Source organism: Bos indicus, chromosome 15 (assembly GCF_029378745.1).
Source record: "Bos indicus isolate NIAB-ARS_2022 breed Sahiwal x Tharparkar chromosome 15, NIAB-ARS_B.indTharparkar_mat_pri_1.0, whole genome shotgun sequence".
NCBI lineage: Eukaryota > Metazoa > Chordata > Mammalia > Artiodactyla > Bovidae > Bos > Bos indicus.
The window spans coordinates 35,348,783-35,363,507 of NC_091774.1; the positions used below are offsets into that span (position 1 = coordinate 35,348,783).

At 50.1% G+C, this 14,725-nt stretch overlaps 2 protein-coding genes across 2 annotated transcripts in view; one reads left to right on the forward strand and one right to left on the reverse strand.

The window, feature by feature from the left end:
• The window catches only part of OTOG (otogelin), a 90,202-nt gene extending 87,559 nt beyond the window's left edge, over window positions 1-2,643 (reverse strand). The window contains exons 1-3 of the mRNA XM_070803223.1: window positions 2,475-2,643; window positions 2,328-2,388; window positions 2,103-2,163 (exon numbers count right to left, since the gene is read on the reverse strand). Coding sequence (XP_070659324.1) covers window positions 2,103-2,163; window positions 2,328-2,388; window positions 2,475-2,643 — 291 coding nt within the window. The remainder of the gene's footprint in view (window positions 1-2,102; window positions 2,164-2,327; window positions 2,389-2,474) is intronic.
• Window positions 2,644-6,536: 3,893 nt separating this feature from the next.
• Window positions 6,537-14,725, forward strand: part of USH1C (USH1 protein network component harmonin) — a 48,329-nt gene continuing 40,140 nt past the window's right edge. Inside the window, 1 exon segment of the mRNA XM_019974514.2 lies at window positions 6,537-6,768. Coding sequence (XP_019830073.2) covers window positions 6,733-6,768 — 36 coding nt within the window. The 5' untranslated portion in view covers window positions 6,537-6,732.

The window sequence follows — 14,725 nt, forward strand, 5'->3', positions numbered from 1 at the left end:
TAAATATGTAAAATAAAACATAATATTATAAAGGATATCAAACATATTGCAATGCAGCGATTAAATATTTTATAAAAATGAGTAATGGTAATATTTGTGCTTTTTTATTAATACATTAAATCACAGGACCAAGTGACAGGCCATACCACTGCCAGCATGCAGGAGCAGTGAGCATAGATGCGATCTGGAGACAGCGACAATTGCAAGCTGAGAGCAAAATACCTGTGATTTCTACTAATGAGAGTCACAGACACTGCTAATATTCTGTGGTCTGTAACATCTAGCAGTAATTAAAGGGGAGACTAAATTTCAGTTCCATTGAGGTTTCCATAAATAACAATGCATTTTTCCCCCCATCCAAGTTCATGGACTTCTGGTCTACACCAGCAATTCTCTGGAGAATGGCTGAGCTCTATAGAGTGAGGCAGCACAGAAATGAAGGGTGGTGAGCTACTGGTCTGAGACCTCCCCTTCCCTTACTTAAGAGGGCATTCCAGGCAGAAGCCTTTGAGGGATCCCCAGGTTCACTTTTTAAGTAGCCTGATTCCTGCCCAGCCTCCTCCAACTCCAGTTGCCTTTAAGGAGGGCCATTCTAACCCCTTGTTTGTTCTAAGGAGTAATGTGAGAAACCTACTGGGGTTGCCTGGTCTGGATGATTCTCCAAGGAAAAGAAGGGGAGGCCTACCCTGGAATCCAACAAGGAAAGAAGCCCTCTAGGGGAATGAAGTGCTTGGGTAGGAGGATCATTACGCCACTAAATTACAGGGATCCCAGGAGTCCAGTGGGGGCATTTACAATGCGGTAGAACATGCTGGAGAAGGAAATGGCAACCCACTCCAGTGTTCTTGCTTGGAGAACCCCAGGGACGGGGGAGCCTGGTGGGCTGCCGTCTATGGGGTCGCACAGAGTCGGACACGACTGAAGCGACTTAGCAGCAGCAGCAGCAGCAGAACATGCTAGCTAGAAGACCTTGCTCTGCCTGTGCCCTGAGGGCCTGGCAAACCATCCACCTGCCTCAGTATCCCCATCCATAAAAAGAATGATGAAAACATTTTAAAAATAAAATAAAAACTAAATAAAAAGAATGACGACATTATCTTTCAGTTCAATCTGGGGCCTGGAGAAATGGGAAAAAAAGATACAAAACCCCCACATAATCCAGACATTCAAAAGTAAGCATGCCTCCTCCTTCCTTGGGATCTTCATATCTATTTCAAAAGGGCAGGTATTTGGGACACATTGTTTTCTATTTTAAAAGATGCTTCCATCCTGCTGGCACAATGAGCTCCCCAGAGCGGATCCCAAGGGCCAGGGTGTGTAAACTGAGGCTCAAGATTCTCTGGGAACCTGATATCGGGTGGGCTGTATTTGTATCATGTTTGTGGTTGTAGAGAGGAGACAGACGCAAGCCAAGACTAGAAAAGGAACCTGAATCACTTGATCCAGAGACCGACCGAAGTTTGGCAAAGAAAGAAAAGCACCACCTCTTCCTAAAGTACAGAGGATCTGATGTATGACAGAAACCCACAAAATTCTGTAAAGCAATCATCCTTCAATCAAAAAAATTTTTTTAAAAAGTAATAAAGCACAGAGGACCTGGGGAGGGTGGGCAACAGGGAATGGTCAGGACTTAGAGGATGGCTCTGCTTTTCAACCAACCCTTCCTTGCAGGCCTCACCAGAGGGCCTCAAAGCAGCATTGCTGGGGATGCTCAGGGGATGAAGAGGGACCTCTGACAGGGTTTAGGCCAGGCAGGGAATAGAGAACTCCACTCTCCCAAACCCTCATCTTCCCGCTTTCACCCAGGAAAGGAAAGAGCTCAGCTGTCTCCTGACGGCGACTCTGTGCCCTCTTCCTCTATAAACACAATTTATAAATAAACAAAAGTTGGCTATAGGGCCCCAAGAGATTAGGAAAGTGGAAGCAGAAATCTCCTATAAATTTGCATTCTTCAGACACACACTAAGAATCTTGTTGGTCCCCTTTTGAATAACTGTAGAAACATACTTCCTGCCACCTACAGAGCTCCCAGACAGCCTCAAACCCAGACAGAAATAAGCCCCTGCCCAGTGAAGTGACCCCTTCCCCAGGCCTCCCCTTACCTGGCCTCCCATCACCGTGGTAGCATCCCCTATGGCAAGGACTGCCTCCTGATGGCTGTGGCTAGGTGAGAAACAAGCCTGGTGTGGGCGAAGGGAGAGGAGTGGGCCATGCCCCCCCACCATCCCAGGCCCATCCCGTCCCCTGTGCTAACCCCTGAGGTCACCCATGCCAGGAATGAAGATGGAACCAGTGAGCGGGGTAGCTAGCAGTTCTTGCCTACTCACCTGGGATCCCGGGCTGGCTCAGGCTGCAGCTCTGCATTGCCTCGGGGTGTGGCTGCTGCGGCTAGGGGGTAGGGGGATTACTCTCCACTCGTTATGCCTCCCACCCCTTCTCACCCCGTTCCCCACCTGCTGGGAAGCCTCTCATACCTGCATCACCCCCATTCTCTCTCCCTGCAGCCTTCTCAAATCCTTTCTCCCCCTCCGTGGGGTCTCTTTTCCAACAAGGGTCTCCCTCCTCCTTCCCACTCTCTGTGCCCCAGTTCTCTCTGGTTCCCCCTCCTTGGATCTCTTCCACGCTGCCCAGCTTGAGAGCCATTCCCCTGACTGCGGCTGGCCTTTCTTTCCTTCTGCGGTCCCTCTCCCTGGACCCACTCCCTGGCTGTCCCCCTGCCCTCTCTCAAACCTTCTTTCTTTACCCTCTCTCCAGCTGGCCCAGGTCTGTCGCTCTAAACGTTCTCCCAGGTTCCTGGCCTCCCCTAGTCCACACCCCTCTCACCGAGAGACTGCAGTGGCGGAAACTCCCCTGCCGGCTCACCCCGGGGCAGCCAGACGCAAGCTAGGAGCAGGCAGAACACTGGCGCCGGGGCCCCCATAGGGGCGCGCGGGGACTGGGAAGCTCAGCGCAGGATCAAGTCCGAGTGCCTCTCCCGCGAAGGCAGAGCCACACCTCCACTGGTTGGAGGCCGCCGGGCCTCTTGCTCTCTTGCCCCAGGATACCCTTGGCTCCGCCTCCCAGGCACTTGGCTCCGCCCCGAACTAGAGAGACAGGACCGCCTAACTTATTACCATAATTTAGGAGCCTGACCGGTGTGCGGGGCGTCGGGGGTGGCCGCCTTTGTTCTTCTTGGTCTGTGGCTGCCCCTCCCCGAGGGAGGTTGGATTCAGATCACACTCAGCGCTAAGTCCCTTGGAGGAGCAAGGAGGCAGGCAGTCTGTGCAGCTTCCAACATCCCTTGCTCCTCAGAGATCCCTGGTTCAGGAACCTGGGTTCTGGAAGCCCCTTACTGGGTTCTTGGAGACCCAGGATGCTGGTATAAGTCTGGTCCTATGCATTCCTTTTACAGAGGTCCCAGGAGGCGCAACTCAGTGATCAGTGGCAGAGCCATGGCTCAGGCCTGCAGAGTCCTAGCCTGTGCTTACACCATTTTCCACTACAGCTTCCTGGGTCCCCAAGACCCCACTCTACCCCTAGTTTTGAGCTAGGGATCCAACCTCTAGAAGCTAGATCATGCCTTAGTCCTCTGTGTGTCCAGCACTAGCTCAGGCCCCAGTTCAGGATATGTTGACTAACAGAAATGCCTTACACTCAGATATTATTGGTTCCATTGAGGCCTGACTTTGACAAAAGCAACTTTAGTTTTGTGAATAAGATACACTCTGCCCAGGAAAAATTTTGGAATGGTAGAAATGTGGGCCTGAGAGCCTTGGGAAACTTTGCATCTTTCACTTGGCCAACTAAGTGTTAGAACACCAACCAGATGCCAGGCCTTGTAGACGGTGATGAAGATAGCGTCAGCCCTCACAGGCCCCTGGGCAGAGGTGTATATTTGGGATGCTTTACTCATTCATCCTGTCAACAAATTTATTGAGCATCTACTCCTCGCCACACACTATTCTGGAAATATAGCGGTAAATAAAGCATGGATAGCTATCTCCACACAGCGTATTTGAAGCCATGGGATTAGGTGGGAAGATGAAGAGGAAAAAGCCAAGGATGGAACCTTAAAGAACACCAGTTAAGAAATGGGTGAAGGCAAGACTGTCTTAGAGAAAGCTTGAAAAGGAACATTCATGGTGTAATAGGGAAGGACGAATCTGACTCCATATTGAATCTGTTTCCTTTACTTTAACCTTTGTATTCTGTTGCTTTTGCTCTAAGTCAAAAATGTAACCAATAGCATGAAATATACAGGATAACCAATTTTCAGGGCTCTGACTATTAAAGGTCTAATACTTTCCCACTCATATAGAGATAAAAGTTTCAGAACAGAGAATAACATTTGTCTTGTTTGATGCTTACAGGAACATTGAGACCCAAGCTATGTGGACAGCTATAAGAACAAAGGTTTCCAGCATTAAGAAGTTTGCAACATCCAACCACACTCCCTTCCCCTTTAGTATAAAAGATGCCTGCTTTCTCTTTCAGTATAAAGAAGCCTGAATTCTAACTCAGGGAAGATGGTTCTTTGGAACTCTAGTCCACCATCTTCTTGGTCTACTGGCTTTACAAATAAAGTCACCGTTCCTTGCCACAACAAGTCATCTCTCAGTTTATTGGTCTGTTGTACAGCAAGCAGTATGAGCTTGGGCCTGGTATCCATGGGAAAGGAGAACCAGGACTCAGTTTTGTCCCTAAAACCAAGAGGGAGGCATTTAGAGAAGAGTGTCCGTGTGGGCAATGTTCCGGTAAAAGAAGGATTAGGGTATCACTGGATGTCATTCACCCTCATAAGGGCATTTGCTGCTCTGCTTGGAATCTATACATGAAATAAACAGCCATATGACATAGTTATGAAATGCAGAAAGTCAAAAAAGTCAGTGGGAGGGGAATTTATTTTGTGCACGTTTCCTAGACCTTTGAAAATCCCACAAGTCTTTTATCGCTGATATAACTAATTAATACCAAGGGGAGACTATGGATGCTATTTTAAGGTTCTTTTCCAGAAAGGATTTACATCTCAAATTCGGTCATAATTTAGATAAATAAAAATAGTAGGCTGGCAAAACTTCAGCTATTCCAGGTGGGCTGCAAAGAATGGGGTCTCTAGGTGCCTCTGCAATTACAGCAATTTGCTGATTTGGGCTGCAGTCCATCTCCTGTCCCCTCCCCTTTGACACGGTGCAAACAGGGCAGGCCCTTGCCCTGGGTTGAATGCAGAAACAAGTAAACAAATTCATAATTAAAGGTGCCCGCTCTTTCCATTCACAACTGTCTTTATCACCCCTCACCCCCTCTGTGCTCTCAGGCTGTCTCAGGCTTGGCTTATCATTATCTTTGCACCCCAGCACTAGACCTGATCTGGGTGGGGCAGCAGAGACTGGTGGCCTGAAACGAGATCTTCATTCCCTGCCCAGGAATTGAATCTGGGTAGCCTGGGTGAAAACCAGGAATGCTAGCCACCAAAACAGCAAGGGCTAGAGGCTAGAAGCTAGTTTTCCCTGGATCTTTGCCCCCAGTGAAAAGTGCATTTATCACGGAGGCAGAAACTGTCAATGCAGGTACAAAGTTTATTTTAGAGACATAGCACAACAACAAGTGGGAGAGCACAAAGAGAAGCAGTTTGTTTAGTTGAGATAGAAGCAGGGCTGAGATGCACACCCAGAGAGAAAGGGTGTAGGCGTCCCCCCTAAGGAGGAGGAGCACAGTAAAGAGGAAGTTAAATCATTTATATAGGTCAGTATTTCCAGGCCTTTGTCTTCTTTCAGGCCAATTGTCTGATTTCTTTTTCCATACCTGGCCTACGCTGGGACCCTCCCCTGGGGTGTGCACACACCCTATCAGCCAAGATGGATCTCGAAGTGAAGGCTTCTGGGAGGAGCCTTCTTCTCAGACTGGACTTTTGCCTTATTCCCTTGAGATGTTTACAGGAGACAAAGACTTTCTATTTACCCGGTTTCTGTTGTTGCTTCCATTTGTGAGAGCAAAGAGGGGGCTGGTGGTCCATTCCTCAACTGCAGCCCACCTACCTCTTGCAAAGAGGAGGCAGGCTGGCTGATTGTAAATGTCCAACCTGGAGCCCGTCTATCTCCTACCTCAGATCTTAGTTGAATTGAATCAAATGAACCAGACGGGCGTCATCCCCCGGGTAAAGGTCGGCTGTAAATCAGGATGTCATTTCCAGGCCCTTCCATGCTTGTGTGTGTGTGTGTGTGTGTGTGTGTGAGTGGCAGGGAGCTAGGGAACTGTGGGAGAGGAAGTCAGTGGAGAAGGGGCCCTCCTACCCACTGTTCAGGTTCCTGTGGGCTACAGTAACACCCAACCCCAAGGAGTTCACAAACAGGTTTCTTCCAAGTTGGAAAAGTCCAGGGAAGCCACTACTATAAAATGTACAGTGAAGGTGAGATGCTTGGCAAGGGGTGACAGACAGCTTCCTGAGATCCCTTCAGTTAACCGCGTGTGTTTGAGAACCACTCCAAGGGCAGGGCCAGTCACATGTCCAACCATCGTTGCCGCCACCATAGACACGCCCTCCTGGCCAGCGGCTCTCAGGCTTCAGAGAGAGGCGGCGAGATTCAGGACAGGTGCCTCCCGCCGCCCCGCACCGTCCTCCCCAGGCCCCACCCTCTCCTCCCCAGGCTCCGCCTGTCACGGTCGCCGCCTCTGCGGGTTGGAGCAGCCCGTCACCCAGCAGCCGGCACCCGAAGGAGCGGAACTGTGTAGCAAGCGACTCGATCCAACCCAGCCATGGATCGGAAGGTGGCCCGAGAATTCCGGCACAAGGTCAGAGCCACTAGCGGCCCTCCAGCGCCCCCGCGGAGTCCGGGGGCGGAGTGGGTGGGCGGTGGATACCCACGGCACCACCTCTCCCTTTGCCGGCCGGTCCTGGGGCTCTGGGTGGGCTGGGATCCTGAGGGTCCTTTGGTTACCAGCAGGAATCCCCAGTAAAATGAGGGAGGAGCACTGGGACTCTAGGTGTGGAAGCCACTAAACCGAGTTCCTTCCTGAAAGTGTCCGTTTTCTTAATACGCAGCGGGGGTGGGGGTAGGGGATTAGAATTCCTTCCGATCTTGGCCTGCGATGGGATATTTCTCTGAGATGCCCCATAGTGGGCAACGCCCACCCCACCCCTCTGCCCCGCTCCCTCCTAGCGCCCCCAGCTCTGGGGTGTTGGAGGGTGTAGAGAGGCTCTGGGATAGGGTCTGAGAGGTGAGGACTGGGAGGGAGGGCAAGTGGATGCCTCAATCTGTCTTCTGACCTGAAAATTCGAATTGGAGGCATGTCAGGCAGCCCACTCCCCACCTAAGGGCATTTCTTAGGACCTGAGAAATAGTGGAGGGAGCTGTGGGAGTCAGCCAGGCCCTTTAGGCTCTCCACCAGTGAGGGGCCTCATTGGTGGCCCAGGACTGTCAGAGACCATCGCTGGAGACCACTGGGTTTGACCCAGGCTTCCCAGAACTGTTTCCAGAGCTGTGCAGGAGTTGCTGAGCCTGAGGTCAGAGAGGACCCTTTGAAGAGATCCAGTGTACATCCCCACTAGGCCTGAGGATGCCTCAGAGCCCAAGCGTGCAGCCAGGGGTGTCTGGAGCTACCCACAGGCCCTGCCTGAGGGAAAGGTGACTGAGCCTTGAGACCCACCCAGAGAGACAGTGTCTTTAGACCCAGCCAACCCCCTTCCCAAGCCTGAGTGGGCAGAGCTCAGGTAGACAAGGTCCAGGGGCTGGCCCCTCTCTCACCACAGAGAGGCCCAGGGAGCTCAAGGAGCCAGCCAGTATGGAGGCCACAGGGGCTGAAGGTTGTGGCCTGGGACTAGGGACCAACAGTCAGTTGTTCACTTAAGAAACATGTTTTGAGCATCCAGTCTGTGCCTTCAAGTTGCTGGCCATGTGGGTGGAATACAGACCCCATACTAATAACTACCCACACCTGGGTGCTGAGTGTTGGAATCAAAGTTTGGTGGGGGCACAAAGGGGACAGCTCCTGCTGGCCGGAGTCTTCTAAAAATGAGGCCTTGGGATCCCAGGGATGAGAGATAACCGGAAGTTCATGCAGGAGTATGGGGGCTGGGAAATAACAAGGGGAGTGTGAGACATGTTCACCAGCGCATCCTGTTGCAAAGGGACCCAAGGGGAGAAATTTCAGCCGCCGGGGACATTTGGTGAGTGTAGATTTCAGGCAACCCACTTGCCCGTCCCCTACCCCAAGATGACTCAGGCTTGAATTTCACTTTCTTGCCCTGGGGTTGAAAGTAATGTCGGGTCCTCTTTTGTCTTCTCCTCATGAGGTACTTTTCTTTGCCTCTTTGAGAGAGTTGTTTCTGGGGTCCCCGGTGTCTGACTCAACCCCTGGGTTAGCCCCTGTTTCTCTTCCCCAGGCCCCATGCGCCCCAAAGGGCCCCAGGCCTCTGTGTTTCCACCGCCCTGCTCTTCCTCATCACAAGAGTCATTACCTATTAATGCCCTGAGTGTGCAGGCGGGGCGTGCTGGGCAAGGCCGGGGCTGGACTTTGTGCCCCATTGCTTCAGAAGCGCAGCAGCCTTCCCCTCCCAGGTTGGAGATCATCTGGGAACTGAGGAGAGAGGATGAAGCAGCCGAGGAGAGACCTTGCTGTTGATTGCTTTCTAGATGCCCCTTCCTTAGTGTTTCAGAGCAAATTTACCCCCTTGAGAATGATTTGTAATCTAAATAAATCCTTAGTCATTGGAGGTAATATTAAAGGTACTGTGTTGTTACAGAAAGTGCTGTGTGACCTGGAGATAGTTATTAACTTCTCTGTGCCTCAGTTCTCCAATTTGGTTAATGAGGATCACAGTAATACTTAACTAGTAAGTTTATTGTGAGAGATAGATGAGACCTACACATGTGTAGAGAGCTTAAATAGAGCCTGTTACTTAGTGAAGCCTCAGTAAATGTCTACTGTTGTCTGTTGTCTGGAGTTAGGTAGTTATTGTTTGGTTGCTAAGTCGTGTCCAGCTCTTTTTGACCCCATGGACTGTAGCCCGCCAGGGTCCTCTATCCTTCACTCTCTCCCAGAGTTTGCTCAAATTTATGTCCATTGAGTCACTTATGCTATCTAAACATCTCAGCCTTGGCTGTCCCCTTCTCCTTTGCCCTTCAGTCTTTCCCAGCATGAGGGTCTTTTCCAATGAGGTAGTCAGTGTGTGTGTGAGTTGCTCAGTCGTGTCTGACTCTTTGCAACCCCATGGACTGTAGCCCACCAGGCTCCTCTGTCTGTGGGATTCTCCAGGCAAGAATGCTGGAGTGGTTTGCCATTCCCTTCTCCAGGGGATCTTCCCCACCCAGGGATCGAACCCAGGTCTCCTGCACTGCAGGCAGATTCTTCACCACCTGAGCCACCTGGTGTTCTACCCAGCGAGGTAGAAATCGGCTCAAATCTCAGCCCTGTCCCCCTTTGCAGTGAGACCTTGGGCAAGCCGCTTAACCTCACTGAGCTTTAGTTTCCTTCACTGTGAGATGGAATTCGTTGTGCTCACCTCACAGGATGGTGAGGATGAAATAGGTGTTCAAATACTGGCTGCTCTGGTTGTGCAGCAGCTATTTGGTAAAAGCCTCACTTTTCCCCACTGATGCCTACAGAGCATCCTAATGGATGACCCAACAGTCTCCAGACCATTGAGCGGGGACTGTTGAGCTTGTGCAGTTTCCCCAAGGCCATGAGCAGCACTTGCATGCCCTTCCTGGACACAGCCTTCAGCCAGGACACCAAGGCAAGGGGAGGGGGGCATCAGAGACTAAGGCTTCCCCCCAGGAGAACCAGCTTTTCAAAAGAAACCTGCTCTTGCACACTGCACCTGCAGGTTGCAGGAACTTGGTTACTCATTTGCTCAAAAAGTATTTATTGACTGTTTAGCAATCATATATTCATGGGCATCTGTAGTGTACCCTGCCCAAAGCTAGACATCTGGCTTGGGGGATTTGGGGGATAAATAAGGTCAGGAAGAGCCTCTGCCTTCTAGGGATTTGCTAATCTTTCATTCATTCATGCACACATTCAATAAATATTGACTCAGTTTCTGATACATGCCAGGCAGTACTCTAGCCACTGAATAACAAAACAAAGTCTCTGCCCTCTTAGAGAGTACATTCTAGTAGGGAAAACAGACAGTTAACAAGCAAACCAATGAAAGTGTCATAAAATGTCAAGTAGCAATGAACGCTATGAAAAAAATAAACTGAGTGAGGTGAAGGGATAAAGAGTGAAGAGATAGTACTTTTTATAGGGTAGTCAGGAAAACCTCTCTGAAAAAAGTGATATTTCAGCAAAGACATAAAGACATAAAAGAAATGAGGGGAGTCATGCAGATATATCAGCATGCAGTCATTTCTGCCTCATGAGCCGATTTCTACCTCACTGGGTAGAACGCCTGGTGTAAGAAGAACATTCCAGGAAGAGGGAACAGCATGTCCAAAGGCCCTGAGGCAAGCATCTGGTTACCTTCTTTAGGAACAGCAAGTCGGATGGTGTTTCTGAGAGGACTTACGGAATGAAGAGTGGTGGGAGATGGATCAGAGTGGTGATAGAGTCCTAATGGGCCATACTCAGGATTTGGGGTTTTGTTCTAAGTGGAAGAAGCCAGCAGGGGAGTGATATGATTGACTTACATTTTAAGAGGATTGCTCTGACTACTGGTAGAGAACAGACTGAGAGGGTAAAGGGGAGGAGGCGGACCCTCCCTTAAGAGGCTCCTGCAATGGACTAGATGGAGTGCCAGACCCAGGATATATGCTCAAGGTAGATCTGACAGGCTTTGCTGATGGGATGGTTGCGGGTGTGGAGAGAAAGGTATCAAGGGTGAGACTGTGTTGGGAGGAGGAGGAGGTTGGTGGAGACAGAACTCTTGGTGGAAACCAAGAGTTCCATTTTGAATGTTTTATGTTTGAAATACCTTTTAGATCTCCAAGTACAAAGGTGACTGAGAAGATCAGTAGATGTAGGAGTGTGAAAATCAGGGAAAAGTTCTGTGCTGGGGATAAGCCTCAGTGAATTCTTATGGTATAAATGGTATTTAAACCCCAGAAACTGGTGAAGTCACTTAGGGAGACGGTGCTGATGTAGAGAAGACTCAGGACAGAGCCTGGGGCACCCCAACCTGTAGAGGAGACAAAGAGGAGAAGGAACCTCAAGCAAGGCAAGAGAACCAGCAGGAGGGTGTGATCTGCTGTGCCTGGCACTGGGTCAAATGCTACCAACTAGTAAGCATGACACAAGTCTCTTGAAAAGACGAAGGATAATAAAACATGAGTCAGATAAACCCAGTGCTCTCTGGGATGCCCACAGTGGTCACGTATGGGTGTGACAGTTGGACTATAAAGAAAGCTGGGCACCAAAGAATTGATGCTTTTGAACTATGGTGTTGGAGAAGACTCTTGAGAGTCCCTTGGACTGCAAGGAGATCCAACCAGTCAATCCTAAAGGAAGTCAGTCCTGAATATTCATTGGAAGGACTGATGCTGAAGCTGAAACTCCAATACTTTGGCCACCAGATGGGAAGAACTGACTTATTGGAAAAGGCCCTGATGCTGGGAAAGACTGAAGGCAGGAGGAGAAGGGGACGACAGAGGAAAGATGGCTGGTTGACATCACCGACTTGATGGACATGAGTTTGAGCAATCTCCGGGAGTTGGTGATGGACAGGGAAGCCTGGCGTGCTGCAGTCCATGGGGTCACAAAGAGTCTGACACGACTGAGCGACTGAGCTGAACTCCAGGATGCACACTGTGCAGGCCTGGGTGGAAGTGGAACTAGATCCCAACATCCCAACAACACTTACGGAGGTCCAGTCTCTGCCAGCTGCTGAGAACAGGGGACTTGTATTCATTTATGCTTACTTAGTTTAACTAACAAACACTTAGAACCTGCTACTTTCCAGGCACTGTTCAAAGTAACAACTATTCACTCAATGAAGAATTTTTTAAAAAGCCATTTTTAATCTCTCACAAAAGATTGGAATCCTACGAGATACTTTTATTCCCATTTTACAGAGGAGGATACTGAAAGCAGGGAGACATGCAGACTCACGTGGGGAAGGGGGCGTGGCCTCACTGCCCGCCTTCCTCCTGCTAGAAATGTGTTGTGACCACATAGGGATTAGTGAGGAGACAGGCAGGTGAAGAAAGGAAGTCCAACACAGCTTGGTGAGTCCCACAGCAGAGGTGGGGACAAAGTGTCATCCTGTGCAGAGAGAATGACAGGGCAGGCTTTGTGGGGGAGCCTGAGGAAAGGCTTGACCAAGGGGAGCTGGCATTTGAGGAGACTTGGGCTTCCTTGGTGGTTCAGATGGTAAAGAATCTGCCTGCCATGCAGGAGACCCAGGTTTGATCCCTGAGTTGGGAAGATCCCCTGAAGGAGGGAAATGGCTCCCCAATCCAGTGTTCTTGCCTGGAGAATTCTACGGACAGAGGAGCCTGGTGGGCTACAGTCCTTGGGGTCGCAGAGAGTCAGACACGACTGAGCAACTTTTATAGGTAGAGGAAGAGCTCACAGAGAAGAAATACTGCTGGTATCACCAGTGCTTATAGCTAAGGTTTCACACCAGCCTGGGCTTCAGCAGGAAGCAGGTGGCTCACTCAAATGGGAGACTGAAGAGTTTTATGAAGGGACTGCTTACAGGAAAGGGCAGGATGGCTGAGCTGCCAAGGCGTGGTGACACAGCCTGGGAGCAGCAGCACTGGAGGCCAGGGGCTCCCCAAGGGGCAAGGGAAGGGGTCCCAGAACAAAGGAGAGAGTGGCTGCAGAGAGATGTCCAGTCAGACACTGCAGCCTCAGGTGGGGGCACCTGCCTCGTGGTGGTCTGGCATGGAGAGAGCCGGGGAATCAGAACCCCACTCCCTTTCTCCCCAGACTGTCTTACCGCCCTCCTTGGCTGAACCCAGAAGGAAGTAGAGGGCAGGGAGCCCAGGCAAAGCTTCCTGGGACACTCCTCTAGGTGGAGGAGGCTGGGTTGTGGGTCTGGAGGCAAAAGGGAAGCGATGCAGCACACATTTTAGAGCCCTTGAAGTTTCGGAGCCCTGGGCACTGTCTTACAGTAAATGTCTTTACAGTGAATGTCTTTACAGATATTCATTCATTTAATCCCGACACAGCCCTAGGAGGGCAAATGTCACCCAGTGGAACAACATGCATTATTTAATCTGCTTCTTGCTCTCTTTCTCCGTCTTTGGCTGAGTGCATACATGAATTTTCATGAGCAGAAGGTTGTGTGCTTCCCCTGTGAGGCCAATCTGAAAGGGCAGTCCATATGGAGGAAGGCAGGGAGGTGAGGCTGGAGAGACCCAAGGCCAAACCCAGAGTCTACTTCCAGTGCCCTAGACAAGGGCTTGTACCTTGTGAGGAGGGAGATATCCCTTACCATGCAGGCCGATAGCACTGAGCCAGCTGAACATTGGCCAGAGAAGTCTCATGCTGGACAGAGGGGGCCAGACACAGGATGAGTGGGCACAAGATGAGTGGGCATAGGGTATTGATGTGGTAAAGGGACCCCCACACAGTTACTTGTACATGGTGGTCTACTTAGGGCTTCTATGTCCATCAAGAGGGATCCAAGAAAGGGAAAGGCTTTTTATATCTAGTTAGAGAAAGAAGACATGGTGTCTTGCACACAGTAGGTGCTCAATTAATGTGTATTAGACAAATGCAAATAAGGAGGTTCTAACTGGTAAGTGGATACAATGTGGTAGTTTGGAAAAAAGCAAGGGTTTTGGAGCCAGCAGTCATCTCATCTCTACTGCTTCTGAGCCTTGATTTCCTCATCTGTCAAATGGGGGTAATATCCATCCACCTCAGAGGGTTTTTAAAGACAATACAAGTAAAGTACTTCAGATGTGGTGGCCTGTCTGTAAGCAGAGTCTGGCCCAAATAAGGGAGCCAGTCAAGGGCCTCAGGCTGGGAGGCTGGTAAGGAGGCTCTGGGCTGGGCATGGTCAGGAAAGACTCTAGAAGAGGGGGCTTGGACTCCCCTTAAATGAAAACAGAGGTCAGTGGGAAGAGGGAGGGCAGGCCATCTTGTGTGGGTCTGAGACTGGAACTGAGCTAAGAGGAGACAGATCCAGGAGGCTGTGTACTGAGGAGTGATGGGAAGGTGACTCCGGACTGGCGGAGAGGATAGAAGGAAGGCTCTAGACTAAGGCTGTTGGAGTTCATTCAGCAGTCACCACTGAACACTGCACCTGTTTGCATGGCATGGTGCTTTAAGACCTACTATGTACCAGGTGTGTTACAGGTAGCTGAGCACAAGTTTTTGGGAGAATGACACACAGCCATTCCAACACACATCCCATTCAGGGACGGGATCCCTGAAGCTGCCCCTTGGACTGGTACAGGGGAGACCCTCCTGAGGAATTTGCTTGAACCTAGATTCCAGGAGGAAGAGACATCGTATAAGCTTGTTAAATATTTACAAGCAAAATTTGAATTACAGTGCTGATGTTTCTGCACGTTCAGGCTTCCAGAGAAAGTTCCATCCTTATCAGCTGTCTTTCTTGGCGCATGTGTTTTCACTCAGGTGTGGTCAGAGAACAAAGTGGTGCTGTCATCTCAGAGTCTTTTTGGAGAGATTCCTGGGTGGGAAATGGTCAGGGTCACGAGACTCCCACCATTTTGATTTATCCCTTACATTGGTGTTTAAAGAACATTCTACATAAGCCAGATATGATTTCCCAGATATTATGGTAAATGGATAATTTTTTTAAATGGACAAGTTGAATTGCTGGGGATAGATGGGA